The sequence below is a fragment of the Ambystoma mexicanum genome, chromosome 8 (assembly GCF_040938575.1).
Source record: "Ambystoma mexicanum isolate Mex_15411 chromosome 8, UKY_AmexF1_1, whole genome shotgun sequence".
NCBI lineage: Eukaryota > Metazoa > Chordata > Amphibia > Caudata > Ambystomatidae > Ambystoma > Ambystoma mexicanum.
In genome coordinates, this window is record NC_090929.1 from 1,379,224,802 (window position 1) to 1,379,242,356 (window position 17,555).

Sequence of the window (17,555 nt, forward strand, 5' to 3'; positions counted from 1 at the left end):
CCTCGCACTACAGCTAGATAAGGACTGCCATGCTCCCCAAAGAGTGTACGGTGGAACGCCTACACCTAGTCCTTATGGATGTTTTGCCTTTTGTGCATTCCCCCATTATACTTATAACTTGCATCTTACAGCATCCGAGGGTTGAGGTGGGGAGGGGGGCATTTAGAGAGGGTGGGGTAGCTCCTTCCCTAATACAATACCTAACAAACGGATGTGCACCTTTCACACCCGCCATAGTACCAGTGTCTCGTGCACCTTAGCATATTACACCAGGTATAACCTAGTGCTGTCAAGCCCACACTTGCAGGCCCTGCCAGCCTTGTTCCCACTCTCCTGTTCAGTCCTTATCCCAAAACACGGCTCATCTCATGCTCAGACGCCCACACCAACAAGTGAATAGACTGCTCGCTTCCCCTCTGGCTTTCTGTGTGAAAGGTGAGCGGATGTTAATGTTAGCAATGTGAGCATCGCTCAATGTTCTGTTGAAGGCCTGGGTGGGTTGGTGATGGCCATGTGGCCTCTCCTCTCTCTTCCCGTTTTTACATTAGTTATACAAAATCGACACCCCAACATATCCAAAAATGCAGGCGTGCAGGGGAGGTTGCCATAGCATAGATTTATAGTCGGAGAGGCACAGATCATGTGAAGGTAAATGATGATAACCATTAAAAGAGCGATTGAAACCTTTCCCCCTTCACTGAGATTCTGCCCTAGGCAGATACAAAATGGTGTGGTCTTTCAAGGAGAGGGCTAATGTGCGCTCGTAGGTCTTTTGTGGAGGGAGTCGTGCTCCAGGGATTCTGCGCCTTCTCTCTGATGGCCTTTTCACTTAGTACGCTAAGCATTACATGGCCTCTGGACTAGAGAGACATCCGTTCCTCCAATCCTTGCGCCTGAGCACAAGACTACTTCTTGTAATTGGGTTACATTTACAAGCAGTTCAACAGAGAAAGACACATACAGTATATTGTGATCAGCTAAACTTGCAGGCATGTTCTGCTAACATTAAGGGAGACAGTTCATAGTAAGACATGGGGATCTCTCTCTCTCTCTCTCTCTCTCTCTCTTTCTCTCTCTCCCTCTCTCTTCCTTGTCTCTGTCTCTGTTTCTCTCTCACTATCGCTCTTAGTTTATTCTCTCATTCTTTCTTTCTCTCTATTTCTCTCCTCTCTTTCTCTCCCACTTCGTTCAATCTCTCTGTTCCCCTCCATCGTCCTTACAAGCTAGAACACTCGCTCAATCTCATACTTTTCCTATCCTCCTCCTTCCTTACTTCCACCCTCTTTCTTCCAAAGGTTGATTTTGTAATTACTATTTTCCAGTTAGTAGGCAGACCTCAGTGGAACTCTGCAGTGTTCATCACTACATTTAGTGTGGTTATTCTGGATCCCATGATTGTTGATGGGCAGGGGTACGACTAATAGCAATGTACTCTTAAACAGGGACATGTCCAACATAGAACCTGTGGTGAAATAGTAGAGGTAAACTCTTGTCCACTACCTTGAAAACATAATGCTGTGCATTTGAAAACAGAGTTCCTCACACATTGCAATGAGTTCTTAATGCTTGTTTGTTGCAGGTACTGCACTGATGACATGTTGCTTAGAGAGATGATGTCCAATCCGCTTCTGACCTGCTATGGAGTTATCCTCATCGATGAAGTACATGAGCGAACTGTTGCTACCGATGTTCTACTGGGTCTCCTGTCTGATGTTTTGATAACCCGGTCTGACCTGAAGCTTGTAATAATGACAGCCCCTTATATGTCCCTGGCTCTGCATCCTTACTATAGCAACATGCCCCTATTGGAGGTTCAAAGCTCGCGTTCAGCAGAAGTTGTTTACACTTGTGTAATACAAGAAGACCATTTTGTTTCGGCTTTAAGACTGCTCTTTGAGATACACCACACGAAGGAAAGCGGTGACGTTGCCATCTTTCTAGCCTGTGAGCAAGTAAGTGATCTTTACCATTTGTCCAGCTTCTTTCTTGATCAATTTTTAAGGGGTAACTCGAGCCCTCAATGCTATTCTAACACGTGTGTTCATTACAATCAATCTGTATGCCTACACAAAGATTTTGGCATGGTAAGACTCCTTAAGATCAAGAAGTAAAAGTTGACAAATGATTTGGTTTCGTTATGAAATGAGGGTGTTTTAACAATGTATTAGCTTTAGTGTTGGATAGAAAGTCAATGGGCCTCATTATTAGTGAGGAGGAACGGGTTAATGGGCTCCACTAAAGGAGGCGGACCCGTTAAACACGTTCCGCTTCATTACAAGCTCCCCTCGCGGGAACCGGTAAGTAACGCCTGGTCAAACCAGGCGTCCTTACCGGGTCCCGCGAGGGAAGAGGGAGCAAACAACGGGCCGCTCGTAATCGGCCCATTGTTTGTAACCTCTCCCATTGAGCCCTATGGGGGCTCAGATGGGAATGGGGAAGGTCCGGGCCCGGGTTCCTGGAGGGAGGAATTACCGGGCCCTCCAAACTCAAAATGGCCCGGGAATTTCCCATTCTGGGAACCCGGACCCGATTTCACAATAGCAGCATTGATACCGCCGAAGTCGTAATGAGGCCCAATGTCATGGGAACTCCTGTGTGTTGTGAGATAAGTTCTGTAAATGTCTCAGTTTTAAATTTTGTAATGAAAAGATCAGAATAAAATGTGTTTGATTTAAGAAAAGAGTCCAAGAGTCTACAAAACCAACAACACAGAATTGGGGTGGGGGGTAAGGTGGGGCTAAGGCCGATCCCCAGGGCTTATTATGTTCTTTGCACCACTATTGGTAGTGCTTTTGCCAAATTAGTGAATGTGCTGATCAATTTAGCACCGCCCCCTGGATAGCACTAAAATGACCCTTGTTCTCTTGTAGAGGTACATCCGAGATCCCTTCCGACAGCTGCCTAACCTGCTCTAGAAGACTGCACTTAAAGTTCTGACTCTGCATGGTGGGACAACTACCAAACAATGCCTCTCACATTAAACATATTCTTGTATTCAAGCACACAGCCATTCACAAAAAACATTTCCTGGTAAAGTTGTTGTCAGTTTTTCAGCATAGAGTGAAAAAGTTGTACATTCATTTTCTTATTCCTCCAATTAGTTTCTGTAACACAAACACACAGATGGCTGCATGCTTCCATTGTCTCCCTTTGAAAACCTCCTTAAGGAAAAAGGTGGATGGAAATGTTTACACTGAATGAACTAAAATGTGTTCCCAATGCTCGAAAAATACTTTTGGGAGTCGGTGTTGGTGCAAATGAATGTGGGCTGCCACAGGTTTTAATGTAAGGCTGCCTGCTTATGGAAGGGTTTTTAAAGGATTTTTCTGTCTAGATACCGCCCAATTGCCAGTTTTCCTGCTGCTGATGAAGTACCCTAGTCTGAGAGTCTGCTTTGGAGGAAATTCATTAGTGTTTTCATGAATTTATTTTTTACGAACTTCATTTTAATTTTCTTCTCAAGAGCTCGGGTTACAACAAATATAAATGGTACATTTTTTTTTATAACTCTGTTTATTGATTTTAAACAACATAACATAAAGAAACGTACATGAATAAGACATGGATCAGCGGTATACATTTTGAAGGCAATTAACCATAACAACAGGGCCCGCGGGGCCAAGGACCGTAAGACATCAATAGGACAAGGAAGGCAAACAATGCTAGCAGTTTTACCGATGTACCCCCGCCCGCAGGGCTCATTCAGCATCCAGCCATTTACCCCATATTTTTTCGAATTTGCGGGGACAGCCCCTTGCATTATAGATCCGTCGCTCTAAGGTTGCGCACCTGTCCAGCTCATTACTCCACCGGTTCAGGCTTAGTGGATCGGCAGATCCCCAATTGACCGCGATAAGTCTTTTGCCTGCCCCCACGCAATTGCCAAAAACATTTTCTCATATTTGGACATGTCTACTTCACCCCCAATGCCCAAGAGTACCATCTTGGGGTCCCTAGGGATTGGTGTCGCCAGAGTGGCTGAGATTGTGTTGACACAGCCCACCCAGAAGGCCTGTATCGCCTGACAGTCCCATATCATATGGTAGAAGGTGGCGGGTTCAGTTTTGCATCGAACACATGTCCTGTCTTCTATTCCGCCCCATCTGGCCATTGCAGTGCGTGAGTGGTATGAACGATGGAGGATCCTCAGCTGTATTAGTCTGAGCTTGGATTCTATACCGATTTCTCTGGGGGACATTAACGCCTCCACCCAATCTTCAGGTTCCAAGGGGCCCAGATCCCTTTCCCACTTTGCCTTTAGCCCGTCGAGTTGTGCAGCCCCAAATGAGTTAAGGGACTGATAGAGAGTGGAAGAGACCCTAGAAGGGATGTGCTGTGGGAGAATATTGGTCTCGATGGGAGAGCAGGAGGGTACGACCGTCGTGTCTGGGAATTGGGTGCGGATGGGGTGGGACAGTTGCGCATGCCGAAACCTGACGATGGGTGCCAGGTCGAATTGTTCGCGCATGGTCTCAAAGCACAGGAGGCGACCCTCTTGTATCACGTGTGCTAATGTATGTATTTCTTTTGCCAGCCAGTGACCGAAGGAGCCCATTTTTACTAGTTCCGGGTGGAGCGCATTGTGCCATATGGGTTGCGACAGTGTTGGCTGTCCTTCCCAGCCGATTAGTTTGTGTGCGGCCCACCAAGCTTGCCGGATTGGGTGGGTCATTTTGGGCAGCACCGGGAGTTGATCGTGGGTGGCATAGAGGATTTGGAGCGGTGTTAGCGGGGACATGGTCTCTAGCTCTATACGGGTGTGTGGCAGTGTGGGTTCCGCGTGCATCCAGTCATTCACTACTCCTATCTGTGTGGCCAGGTAATAGGTGCGTATGCAGGGTAAACCGATGCCTCCCTCCCACACCGATCTCTGGAGCATGTCAAGGGCGATCCTGGATTGTTTCCCGCCCCATAGCAGTGTGCGCAGGTTCTTGTCAATGAGTGCGAAGGTTTCTCGGGTGATGGGGAATGGGGCGTTCTGGAGGACATACAACAGTCTGGGAAGGGTCATCATTTTGAATAGTGCGGCTCGGCCCATTAGCGATAGGGGAAGAGATTGCCAATGGGGGGTGTCTCAACCCATCAAGCGTCGGGTCGAGCCGTATACCCAGGTATTTGAGTTCCCTGATAGAGACGTGATATGGACAGGTCTGCGGGATCGCAGACTCGCCACCCTGAATTGGGAAGAAAATGGTTTTGGCATCATTAACCTTTAGGCCTGCAAAGTGCTGATATTCCCTGAGTATGAGGGAGACCACCGGGCACGAGATACTCGGGTTACTGAGGTATATGAGCAGGTCATCTGCATAGAGCGAAAGGCTGTCTTCTCCTCCTCCCGGCCAGACGAAACCGGTCCAGTTGGTGTTAGCTCTAAACTCAATCGCTAGTGGCTCGATGTCCAGGAGGAAGAGGAGTGGAGACAGCGGGCATCTTAAATGGTACATTTAATAACATTCAATCTCAATTGTCTTGTGATTCTCATTGCCTTCTTCCATTGAGTTCTTGAGTGTAACAGTTAAACCGTTAACTACCGTTCCCCATCCCCCCAACCCTTCCCCGCTTGTCCTTGTTTCAATAATGTTCGTCTGAGTTCATATAACATTTTATTTATGTCTCAGTGTGATTTTTCGAAGTAGTTCTTCTCTACTTTCTTTAGTCATGAACTGGAAACTTTACGTAGTACTCTGGGTTTGAAGTACATTTGTTCGTTGTCTCTAGTGAATTCATGGAGCGGCATCCACGTATTCAGGTATTTTGAGTTTGAGCCGTATGTCAAAGCTGTTACTTTTTCTAAGGGCGTAACTCCCCATAGCTTGACCCACCACATGGCCTCTACTAGTTCTTGTTTGCTTTTCCAGATGTGTGCCAAGTTAATTCTCGCCGCGCTCAGCATGTGGGTTATAAGCGCAGCCGTATTCCCGGTATTTGCGTAGCTGCCTTCGTCTGCCTCTCCTAGCAGTATCACTGTTGGATCCATGGGGAGCAGTGCTTTCGTTATTTCTTTGATGTGACTCAGGATCTCTTTCCAATATGTCTGGGCTTGAGAACAGGTCCACCACATATTAATCAAGTCACCCACTTTCCCACAGCCTCGCCAGCATAGTGGAGAATAAATGGAATTGATCGAGTGTATTCGCTGCGGGGTCATGTACCACCTAAGGCATAGTTTGACTGCTGCCTCTTTGGTTAATGCACATTTGGAATCCTTTACCATTCGCTGCCATATTTGCTCCAATGTCTCTATAGAGATAGGTTTACCCACATCCTCCTCCCATTTCACTATGTATGAGAGACTTTCTTCTAGGTTCACCCCAAAGAGTAGTCTATATATTCGCGATACCCCTTTTTCGGGTAACCCTTCCTGTATAGTGAGTTCCAGCCCTATCGGTTGCCTGGATGCTCCTTCCTTCACCTTTGTATTCGTGACCTAATGTCTGATCTGAGTATAGTGATATCGTTCGCTTCCAGGGATCAAAAACCTTTCTTTACACCCTTCAAATGTTAGGGGGACCCCATGTATGTAAAATTCTTTCAAAGTAAGGTTCCTCCCTCCTTCCCAGCGGGACCAGAAGCAGTGTTGTAAACCGGGTGTGAAGTCCGGGTTATTGGCCATAGGTGTGAGGCCCTCTCCTAATTTACATTTTTTACTACGTAGGGCTTTATCCCAATACCATAGTGAAGCTTTTGTTGTTTCCAGTAGTGTGCCTCCATTCCCTCTATTTCTTGGGCGCAAGAATCCCTGACATTCTAATGGGGTTTTCGTTGCTTCTCTCTCTAGGTTTACCCATCTATTTTGGTTCTCCCTTGGGGTCCATTACAGCATCGGGGCTACCTGCGCTGCCCACAAATATCTTCGGAATTCTGGCACCCCTAGCCCTCCCATTGTCTGAGTTCAGAATAGGACTTTTTTTGGGATTCTGGGTTTCTTCCCTTTCCATATGAAGGCCATAGTCTTCTTTTGTAGGTTCTGAATCGCCAGGGGAGGGGTAGGAATTTTCACTGGGAGAGCGCCCACTGTAATTTAGGACATTTTAACTGCTGCTATCCATGCCGACCAGGACAATTCTTGCATATCCCATCTTTTCAAATCTTCCGACAGAGTTGTCAGAAGCTTCGGGATATTTGCTCCATAAAGTTTCCTGTAGGTAGGTGCTAGGTTAATGCCCAAGTAAGCTGTAGGTCCTTGGCTCCACTTTAGGGGATTTTCTTTTCTCACCCTGCCACCCGCCCCGGGTCTTCTGTTATGTTAAGCGCCTTAGATTTGGGGTAATTTATATGGAACCCTGAGGCTTCTGCAAATTTCTCTAAGATTGTAATGACATGGGGAGGTGATAAATGCCTTCACGAACTTGCCCCCCCCTACTTGACTAACAGAATTACCAGGCACTCCACCACAAGACCGCTCAGATCCATCTATGCCAACACCATTGTTAGGCCTACATCACGGAAAGTGCGCGCTGGTGGCACCAGTTTCCCCACCCTAGCAGCCACGCACTGGAACGCCCTCTCTCCTCACCTAAGACTCATTAAGTCCCACCTAGCCTTTTGTAAGGCTATCAAAACCAGACTCTTTGTGTGAATTATATCTGTATCCTCCACTGCCTATTTGCCTGCCAAACTGTAACTAAGAGCCTCTGGCACCCGTATGTAATCTTAAATCTATGTATCCTCTGTAACAGTGCCTCGATGCCTTTTGGGCTGCAAGTGTGCTTAACAAATGCAAATAAATAAAAAAAAATAAAAAAAATATTCTGTGTTTCTCAAGAATAGAAGGATGTCATCCGCCTATAGAGCTATTTTCTGGGGCCCACAAGTTCCCGTCTCCACCCCCTGGATGCTCTGCTTGTATCCCCTGTGCCAGAGGCTCCATGGCCACTGCAAAAATTAACGGCGAAAGGGGGCACCCCTGTCTGGTACCTTTGCGGATTGTGATGCTTTTGGTCAGCTGGCCATTAACTATCAGCCTTGTGGAAGGGTGTACAAAATTGGCTAATACCATACGGGAGAAGGTTGGGCCGCATCCAAATCTCTCTAGGACCATCTGCAGGAAGCTCCAATCTAGACTGTCAAAAGCTCTGGAGGCATCTAGCACTAATACTGACATAGGTTGGCCTGTTCTTTGCGCCCATTTGATGATGTTTATTGCCCTACAGATGTTATCACTAATTGACCTTTTCACAACTGACCTCAGGAGAATTGACCTCGGGAGAATTGATCTAATTTAGAAGGTCAGTTAGGACATATATGCAGGGGGAAACTCCCCCCTGCAGCCCCCACCAAATCCAAAACCCCCTGAATCTCCCCACCCAATCCCCTTATGTTATTTATAATCCAAAACCAACCCAATACATATATATAATAACTACAATAATATAAAGGTCAGTTGTGCAGAAGGTCAATTAGGACCACTATAATTAGATCAATTGTGCAAATGCTCAATTGTAAAAGGTCTATTTGGGTAATACTGTTATCATACGTGTGACGCCCCCTTATAAAGCCCGCCTGGTCCGGGCGGATTATTTACGGGAGGACCCTAGCCAGTATTTGTGCTAAGATAGTGGAATAGATTTTCACATCTCCATTTAACAGTGAGATGGGCCGATAATTCGCACAATCTGTTGGGTCTCTCTCTGGTTTTAATAGGAGGACCGTGGTGGCTGGGCTCATATCTCTGGTAACTTGGCCACTATCTCTTACATGGTTAAATAAGTGTGTTAGTGGGCCACCTATTATGTTTTGGAACGTTTTGTAATAGGCATTGCCAAGGCCATCCGGGCCTGGGGATTTATGACCTTTCAGAGCGTTAATGACCCCCCTCACTTCTTCTTTTTTTATGGGCACTTCCAGCTCTTGTCTAGCACTGTGGCAACTCTGTTTGTGTCAAAAATTTCATTTTTGACTCTCGTTGAAGGTTATCCCCTGAGAGGTGTCTGACATAAAATGCATGCATAGTTTATAGTGTAATGGGCCTCCAATGCGGCTTTGGTTTGTTTGAGTTATCGCCAGGCCTTCTGGGACTTCTTATCTTTGTATTGGGTTTTGGCCATTTGTACCTTATTTTCTAATTCTAGCCTCTCTTTCTCTTTCCTCTTTAGGAAGTTTGTTGTATGTGCAATAAATTTGCCTCGAACTATGGCTTTGCTGGCATCCCATATTTTCCCCCAATTGATCCCCGGTGTGGTGTTTTCTGTGAAGTAGTTTTTTAGCACTTGTTCTATATCTAATCTAAGTGCCAAATCTTTCAGTAATATCTCATTTAGACGCCATGGTCTACGAATTTGTGGCCTTGGGCGCGGCATTTCCATGGTCATAGAGACCGGTTTGTGGTCTGATATACATCCTACTCCTATTTCTAGGCCAGTGATACGTGGCATTGCTGTATCCGAAACCAGGATCATGTCGATCCGGGTGAGCCCTTTATATACGGTTAAATAGAAGGTGTAGGCCTTCTCCTGTGGGCGAAAAAAATGCCAGGTTTCTATTAGCTGTAAGTCTCTAAGAAATTGGTCCAGGGCTTTCCTATTTGCGTTATCGCTGGATGTCGCTGGGAGAGTTTTCTCCATTGGGGCATCCATTATGTAATTGAAATCTCCCCCTATTAGAATCCGCCCCCGCGAGTAGCTCCAGCAGGAACCTATCTTGCTTTTCGTTTGGAGCGTAGATCGCCATCATGGTCACCAGTTGGTCCATTAAAGTTCCCCCCAGGATTAGGTATCTCCCTTCCAGGTCTTTTTTTATATACTGCTTCTCGAAGCGGACCCCTTTGGCGATAAGGATTCCCACTCCTCTCTTCGTCGTCCCACTCAAAGCCAGGAATTGCGTTGGGAATGCTCTGTGTCTCAGTCTTTGTTCATCCTCTGGGAGCAGGTGGGTTTCCTGTATCCATACTACTGAGGCTTGCAATTCTCCCAGTAATCTCATGATCGATCTTCTTTTTATTGGGGTGTTCAGCCCCTGAATATTGAGTGTAACAAACGTTAGATCAGCCATGTTTCGGAATGTACCTTATATCCTTCCAGCCTATCTCTTTTCCACATAAATCTATGGGATCTGCTATCATGTAGTCTTTTGTCCTCAACCGAAGATTGCGCTTTATGTAAAGTCCCCCCCCCCAATTCTAACTCCCCCATAACTGTTAACTTTAACAGTTCACATGAATTGTCACAATAACTCACCCGGATTAACTTTTCCCAGGAACATGGGGATCCGTGTCCCCGCCAACCTCCCTCCCCCCTCTCTCTGCCCCCCCATCTCTGCATTGATCATTTCCGTCTTCAGTGAAGAGATTCTTGTTAAGTACCAATTTACTCACTTCTCAGCTGTTCATCATTACAGGGCCGTCACTCTGACCCTCCATAGCTATTTTCCCCCATTGTTGGTGACTTTTCATCTTCTCGTGTGAGTTCATCACGTCGAGTCTTGCTCCTTGTGTTCTTTAGGAAGGCCTCTCGGTCGAGGCCTCGCTGGTTTCCATTGCTCACTCTTCCGCGTATCGCTCTCTTTAGAATTATCTGAGGGGATTTTTCTTCTCGCTTCACCTCCGCCTTCCTCCTCCTCTCTCCTGAGTTCTTCCAGGTCCTCTTCTTTCGTGATGGTGTATCTCTGCTCTTTCCATTCAAACTGAAGACCATTCGGGAAGATCCATCAGTATTGTAATTTCTTATTCCTCAGCTAGTCTTTTACCACCCTCAGACGTTTCCTTTTTTGCAAGGTGGCTTGTGCTAAATCTTGGTAGAGCTGAATGGGTGCCGTTTGGTACCGGATGGGACCTGCTCTGCGGCCCGCACGCATGACATCTTCTTTTAGTTGGTATAGATGCACTCTGGTTAGTGCATCAGGGTTCAGGGATCAGATTTCTATTAATTTGGTAGGTGGAGTAAACCCTGTGAGTTCTGTCCAGAATTATGTCTCTCTCGTCTTCTGGGCCCAATATTTGCCGAAATAGCTCTTTTACTGTTTGCTGGAGGCCTCGAATCCTTATGTTATTACGCCTTGATATATTTTTCGACATCCTCTTGTTTACTTTGGACAAAGTCCATCTGTTGCTCCAGCTCCTGAACTCTCCTGGCTAGTACATCCTGCTCATGTGCCTGCTCTGCTTTTCCACTGCTGTAATTCCTTTATTAAGGTCTGCTATTGACTTAGCTAGGTCGGTGGCGCTATTTTTAATGTCCTTTTTTAGATCCTGCAGTATCTCTAGCAAATCAGATCTGCGCCGGGGCAGATCCTCGTGTGCCAGCGTGTCTTTTGGGGTGGGGGAGTGTATCTGGGCGGTTGTTTGCTGCAGGTTGCGTTTTTGGGAGTCGGCCGCTTGCATGAGTGCCTTGATGTCCCCGGACGATGATCCTTTCTGCTTCTGCCCCTGTTTAGCCATGTTGTATGATGCAATTATGATTCAGGGGGCTGGGACTTGTTTAATTGTGTCTGGCTCTGGAATTTGTCCTTAGTTTGAATAGTCAGATCCTCACAAACTCACTGTCCTTCCGAGCTTTGGGGATTTCCAGATGTTTCTTAATACTAGGAGCTATCACTCCTTAGTTCCTTGCTTCATGGCTGAAGGAATATATAGGATGTGTTTTTGGTGTGGGACCTTAGACCCTGGCACACACTTGGTATGCGTTCTGCCTCTCTCTTACATTAATGGGCACTCATACTTTAGATTTCTTTTATGGTACCTACAGGCACTTGTGGTCTCTTGCTGACCACTCCGCTACAGTTCCTTGTCACTCCTCCCCCTCCCGGCCGCACCCAGCTCCAATAATTCTTATAATTGTTGGTCTTTCCTTTTCAGCGCCTGTATGCGTGGCCCGTTATGGCCCCACTCCACGTTTTCAATTACGCTTTGGTAACAGTGCGCCGCTCACCTCATCAGCAGCGCTCCTTTGTCTATTCCTTCTTTCGGGGGTGGTTCTGGGTACCTTCCAACTGCAGAGCCCCTGCCTCTCTGCAATCACTCACCAGGGATTCAAGCACTCCTCAGCAGCCGCCTCCCGCATCACTGCACCATTCAGACGGGGTCTGCCACCCACTTGCCGCACTCGCTCTTCATCTGGGCTCAGCGTTCGCATTTCTCTTGCTTCAGGGTCGCCATGATCGGTGTTGTTGCAGTCTTCCACATTGCGGCCGAAGGGGGGGAGGGGAGGCGAGTTGCACGCTGCCTTCGGTCTCCGTTTCAGCAGGAGATTTGTTGTGCACCTTGAGCATTTACTTGATCTTATAATTGATTGTAGGGGAGCTTCATGGTACTTTTCTCGGCCATCTCACGGTCCCCCACCGCTGTGGTATTCCTCTCCGCGTCCTCTTCTCTCCGAGTACATGGAGGCCGCCATCTTGGCCGCGGGGCCATTCTGCGTATAACTTTGTCTCCCGCTTTCACCAGTGAATATCACCGCCTCATTGTCAGGTAATGTAACGCCTCAGGCGTTCATGGCTGTGTGAGTTTTTTTGCAGGGATTTCGACGTCCCAGAAAGGGGGATTCGGGTCTCCAGGCAGGAAGGGACCACAGAGCTCAACAAGAAGCCATCTGTCCAAGTCCTCGGCTGGCCACGCCCCCCGTTTTGATGAATTTTAATGCAATCCCACCGGCTTGAAGTCATGCATTTGAAAAGAGGGAGAACAGTAATTTATTGATGCCCTGTTTTTTTAATGTACACCTTGTATCTACCTTGATAGGGGGGTTATGTTGTGCTTTATGATAACTAAAGTGTAGTTCCTTCTCCATGGAAACACAAGAATGTTTGGGAAGAATTTTGGAGGAGGGTTCCCTCAAGGGAGGCAGTTGATATGGTGGTGATTGGATTACCTGGAGCAGGGACTCTTACTCTGAGCTTATTAAATATCCAGAAGTCTACTCACATGCCAATGAGTATTATTCAGCTTCCACGTTACCCCGATGTACTTTCTTGGTTTTTATCTTAATGCGTCCTTCCAACATTCGATTTTCTTAACGAAGGCCATTTTTTTTGAGGAATGTGGGAAATTTTTCATTTTATCTATGTGAATATTTACTTACCCCTTCCAACCCTTCAATGTTTGTACTTTTTGATGCTTTGTTACACAAGCACATTATGATACATCACGTTATGTTGTCAATCTGGAAAAGTGAATACCCTTCATTTGAATGACAGACGTAACTTGATGGCCGTAGGCCAACCGTCTTATGCACCGAATTATAGAAATATGGACTGTTATGATTGACCAAGAAGCGGCCATTTTAAACGTAGCAAGAATCGCCATTTTGCTTGTTAACCATTGCTTTCTGTCTAAAACTGCTTTGCAGCTTGCAATTCTTGCGGATTCTGCTTACTCTGCTCAACTGTTGATATTGTTGTCTGAATATGAAAGAGCAAGGTCGCGGGACTGAGGAGATCGTTGAAAACTCCTCATGAGTAGCCCAGAAAGGAATGCCCACGCTCCCTCTCTGTAGCCTTGAGGGAGAGCTGCAGGGCATTTAATCACTTCATAGCTGCCAGCCAGTCTCGTACGATGGTAGAATATGTTGGAATAAAACAGCTAAAGGCTTGAATTATGCTCTTCCTACGGCCCCCCTTCGCAAAACCCTGTAGAGCGTGTCGGCTCCCAGGACACGAATAGCACCTCATAGATAGCAAAGCATGGAATGTGGCTCTTTCCCCGTGTGCAGCTTGCTTCCAAGAACAGAACCACCGTGTTTTGTTCAACAACTAAAAGATGCCTCTGCACTTTCTAAATTGCACATTGTTACTAGAATAGACATCGAGAGTGTCATAATTGTCATACCCGTCGGAAATGTCCATCGTCATCCCGAGTTCAAAGAAACTTAATAAAGGAGGGTGTTAAACATGACATAGCTGATTGTATGATATGCATTTTGTATATATGTAACTGATGTACGTAATTCGCTCTCTTGCGTCCCTCGCGGTCTAGGAAACTCGCGTTGCGGGGCGTGAGACCAGAATTGGCCAATTGGGACTATTTTTGCTTGCAATACACCCTAGCATTGGGAATTTGAACCTCGTGTCTGGCGCATCTTTTCGTGTATGGTTATTGCCTTGTTTCCATATCGCGAGGGACCCCTAGTGGCCCCTTTCAATGTCGGGCTATACTTTGTCATGTTTTTTAATGTGGTATTTGCAATGTCCTGTCGCTTTGTACAAAGCTGACAAGGACTGTGAACAATGAGAAGGTGACATGTAGGACTACACACACACACACCACATAATGAAATGATACACATTGGCATTACAGATTTCATCAACAGGGCAACACCTCCCAATGTAGACCTGCAAAAGCAGACTCTTCAACCCTTCTGAACCTAAGATTACCCTGCTGACCTCCATTAACAGGATGAGGTAATTGCAGCCCGTGTTGAGAAGGGTAGGCAAAAGTGGGTAATGCAGAATGACTCTCAGAAGAGCCAATCTGCATAATGATTGGAATCCTCAGACCAAGAGCAATCCAACCACAATGACCATCTCCATAAAGCTCCGAGCAGGCCTTAAGAGCTTTTAGGCAGCCTGGTTCAAGGCCTTGCTGCCAGAGGATCCACAGCTAAAAAGGTACCCTCATTTATGAGTGCCCATAGTTTCACCAATCTTTAGAACCTGGTCGTTCGTGGTTGTACAGGGACCTATGGACCTATGGACAGAGTAGATAAGTGTGTGCTTTCATGTTCCTTTGGGGATTTCTTGAACACACTTAGGCAGTGCAGAGGGTCTTAAAGCATGTTTTTAAGGTGTCAGACCACTTCTGTATATGGACCTTCATAATAGACAGTTGATTACCTTCAGTGTTGCCCTTATTCTGAATGTCAAATTTGCCACAGTGAGTCTGCCTTGTGTTTTCATACAGCTTCTATAATTCTGTCATGCGGCATTTCTAGTGGCTTATTTACCAATTCACTAAACTCGTTTTCTCATCTCCACCTGAGGCCAATCTAGTATTGTTCTGGGGAGTTGGGGGGGAGATTATTTTGTCAAACTCTCCTTTTGTGTCCCCCAGCACTCAATCTGCACATAGCCAATTCCTGGCGGGCTCAGCTTTACCAGAAACCATTCTGGTTATCCGCAGAAAGTAGTTCAATATGCTTATTTGGCTAGTGCCCCACAACCACTGGGAAACCTTGAGCACCTCTTGAGGCCATCACGTATCCACAACATTACTTACCATAATATCACACCAAACCAGTAACTGCCTCCATGAAGGTTTTTGCTGACAACAAAGTAAGCTTTCTTCCCTTATTTGGATAACATGGTTTCTTCTGGTCAAAACAATAAATCAATAAGTTCATCTCAGTGATCACTCTCTAAATGTTGTTAGTTAAACCTGTTTGTTTTTCTCTTGCTAACCTTTCCCACCCTTCCCATTTCGCTCGATCATTGATTCTGTTCCTTTTCACCCGACAACCCACTGTCTAGCTGCCCCTCTTGGCGTTGTCACATGCCGCCTCTCCACGGACAAGGCTGTGTACTTTAAGACCACTAAGTTGCTGATGTAAAAAGCATTAAAGACACGTAAGATTAAATAACACGTTTACGAATTTCCATATTTACCGTAAATATGTGTGGTCAGTATGGAAAGGTGGCAAAAAAGGTGACAAATAAAGGAAGAAGGTAGGAGGAAATGGCGGGGGAAACGGTTAGGGGCAAAGGATTGCTTCAGGGTGGGTTGCAAATCCTAACAGAATTTGCCAAAGTAGACATTGAGAAGTGTACTCTTTTTTTCAGGGAAGTGGTTGGCAAGGGGTTGTTTATATTAAGACTTTACCAGAGGAGCCCATCAACTGCCTAAGAGGGGCCCAGTGTTCATATCACCCCAGGAATCCTGGCAAGAAGCTATAAATACTCAGGCAGCACCCTCAGGGCTGTATCCTCAGCAGGTAACCTTCATACTGAAATCCACACTAACCTGGGGGCATCTTAGTGGTCACCCATCTCTTCCTATTACAGAACTGCCGTTTGTACCCATCTGGGGCTGAGGGGCCCTTCATTGCTGTTTAGTAGGGACACTGGCACTTGTATTGGTTGCTGAAAAAGTTCCTCCCCCCTCCCATATGCTGTTAGGTGGCCTTGCTTTGACATAAAGCACTACACAAGCAACACGCATGCCATAGCTTTATGTGGTACAGCCACGTAACACACAAAGCCCACAGCACAGGAACCCTGATATGTGTCGTTATTACCCTCTCAGTCAATTTATTATCATAGTATCACACAATTCCACCTTCTTTGTGAGTGCCACTCTTGCAACATAGCCTAGAATGCGTTCCCAGAGCCATATATAGCCTGTGGCCCCACAGGGCCCGAATAGTAGGGACTACATGCTTGTCTCCCCTAAGGGAACACCTAGAAATAAAGACGCAGACTCCAGGGTAATAAAAGTAGTTTAATACATGCGTAGTGTGTGTTTTATTTATTTATGTGAGTGTGTGTTTCATGTGCTTGTTTTTGGATCAAAGCATCCAGCCCACGATGCGGCTGGATGGAATGTTTAATTTAAAAAAAATCGAAAAGAACAATAGAACAGAACTCCCCTGCCTAAGAATGGGTTGGGCAGTGGAGAAAAAAATCCAAGGAAGATTTGAAAAAGAACAGTTGAAAATAAAGACAGTTGAGAGTTGAGAGAGAGAGCACAGAGGAGAGAAGCAGAGAGAAAGAAAAGAAAAAGATTGACCTGGGGGATCGTGCCTTCGAGCGGCCCCTCAGGGCCTGATCCATAAATGGTGCCAATTGATACATGGGGGAGCCCCCAGAGAGTGATCCTGGGGGCGGAGGTGCTGATACAAGGGCAGCTTGGCCGCCCAGAGCCGTGCCAACTATCAGCACACCCAGAGTCAGACCGGCCCAGCAGTATCGAGGGTCTAGGCAGCGTGCCAGGTGCTGTCTGTTCCAGCAAAAAAACAGCCTGGCCCAGGCAGCGTGTGGGGGCAGCCCAGACTAGGCTGCCTGGCCAGGCCCCTGATGGCCAACCCAGTGGCTAGTGAGGCGGGCCCTTCATAAAAGATATCCTGGGCTGCGTATGCCTGAGGCAGCCCGGGTGTTGAAGAATGGAGAAACCCGCTCCACCCAGAAGGGTTGAGTGGTGAAGCAAAGTCACGGTTTGCATTGCAGAGGGGGCAGGCCAGAAGCCCCAACAAGGCTGCAGCAGCATGGCAATGACAGTGGCAGTGTCCCCGTGTTCATGGGGACACAACTTGACATCAAGATGGCCACGGGAGTGCACCGGTGAGCGTGGCGGCATCCCCGTTGTCATGAAGACAAGATGTTGCCTGCAGTTGTTGCAGTAATGTGGGCAGCCCGCACGCTAACGGGGTCACCCCAAAGATTTTTCCAATGCTGCAAGTGTGCCGTGAGCATGGGTGGCCCCCCAGGCAGGGGGACACACCCAGAAGATTGCACAAGGCCGCGGGGTGCAGTGGTGACAACGGATGGACCCCCAATCGTGCAGGGCAATAAAAGAGCGCGGGAAGTGCAGTGATTGTGGGTGGTCCCATGTGGTGGCCACCCACAAGAATGAACAGTGAGGTCAGGCACCAGCCATCATTGCCACCAGGCTCATCCAGAACCAGTCAGCATGA

The 17,555-nt window shown here is 46.8% G+C and overlaps 1 protein-coding gene across 1 annotated transcript in view; it reads left to right on the top strand.

The window, feature by feature from the left end:
- The window catches only part of DHX32 (DEAH-box helicase 32 (putative)), an 864,748-nt gene that overhangs the window by 159,037 nt on the left and 688,156 nt on the right, over positions 1–17,555 (top strand). Inside the window, exon 3 of the mRNA XM_069611492.1 lies at positions 1,580–1,952. Within this exon, the coding sequence (XP_069467593.1) occupies positions 1,580–1,952 (373 nt within the window). The remainder of the gene's footprint in view (positions 1–1,579; positions 1,953–17,555) is intronic.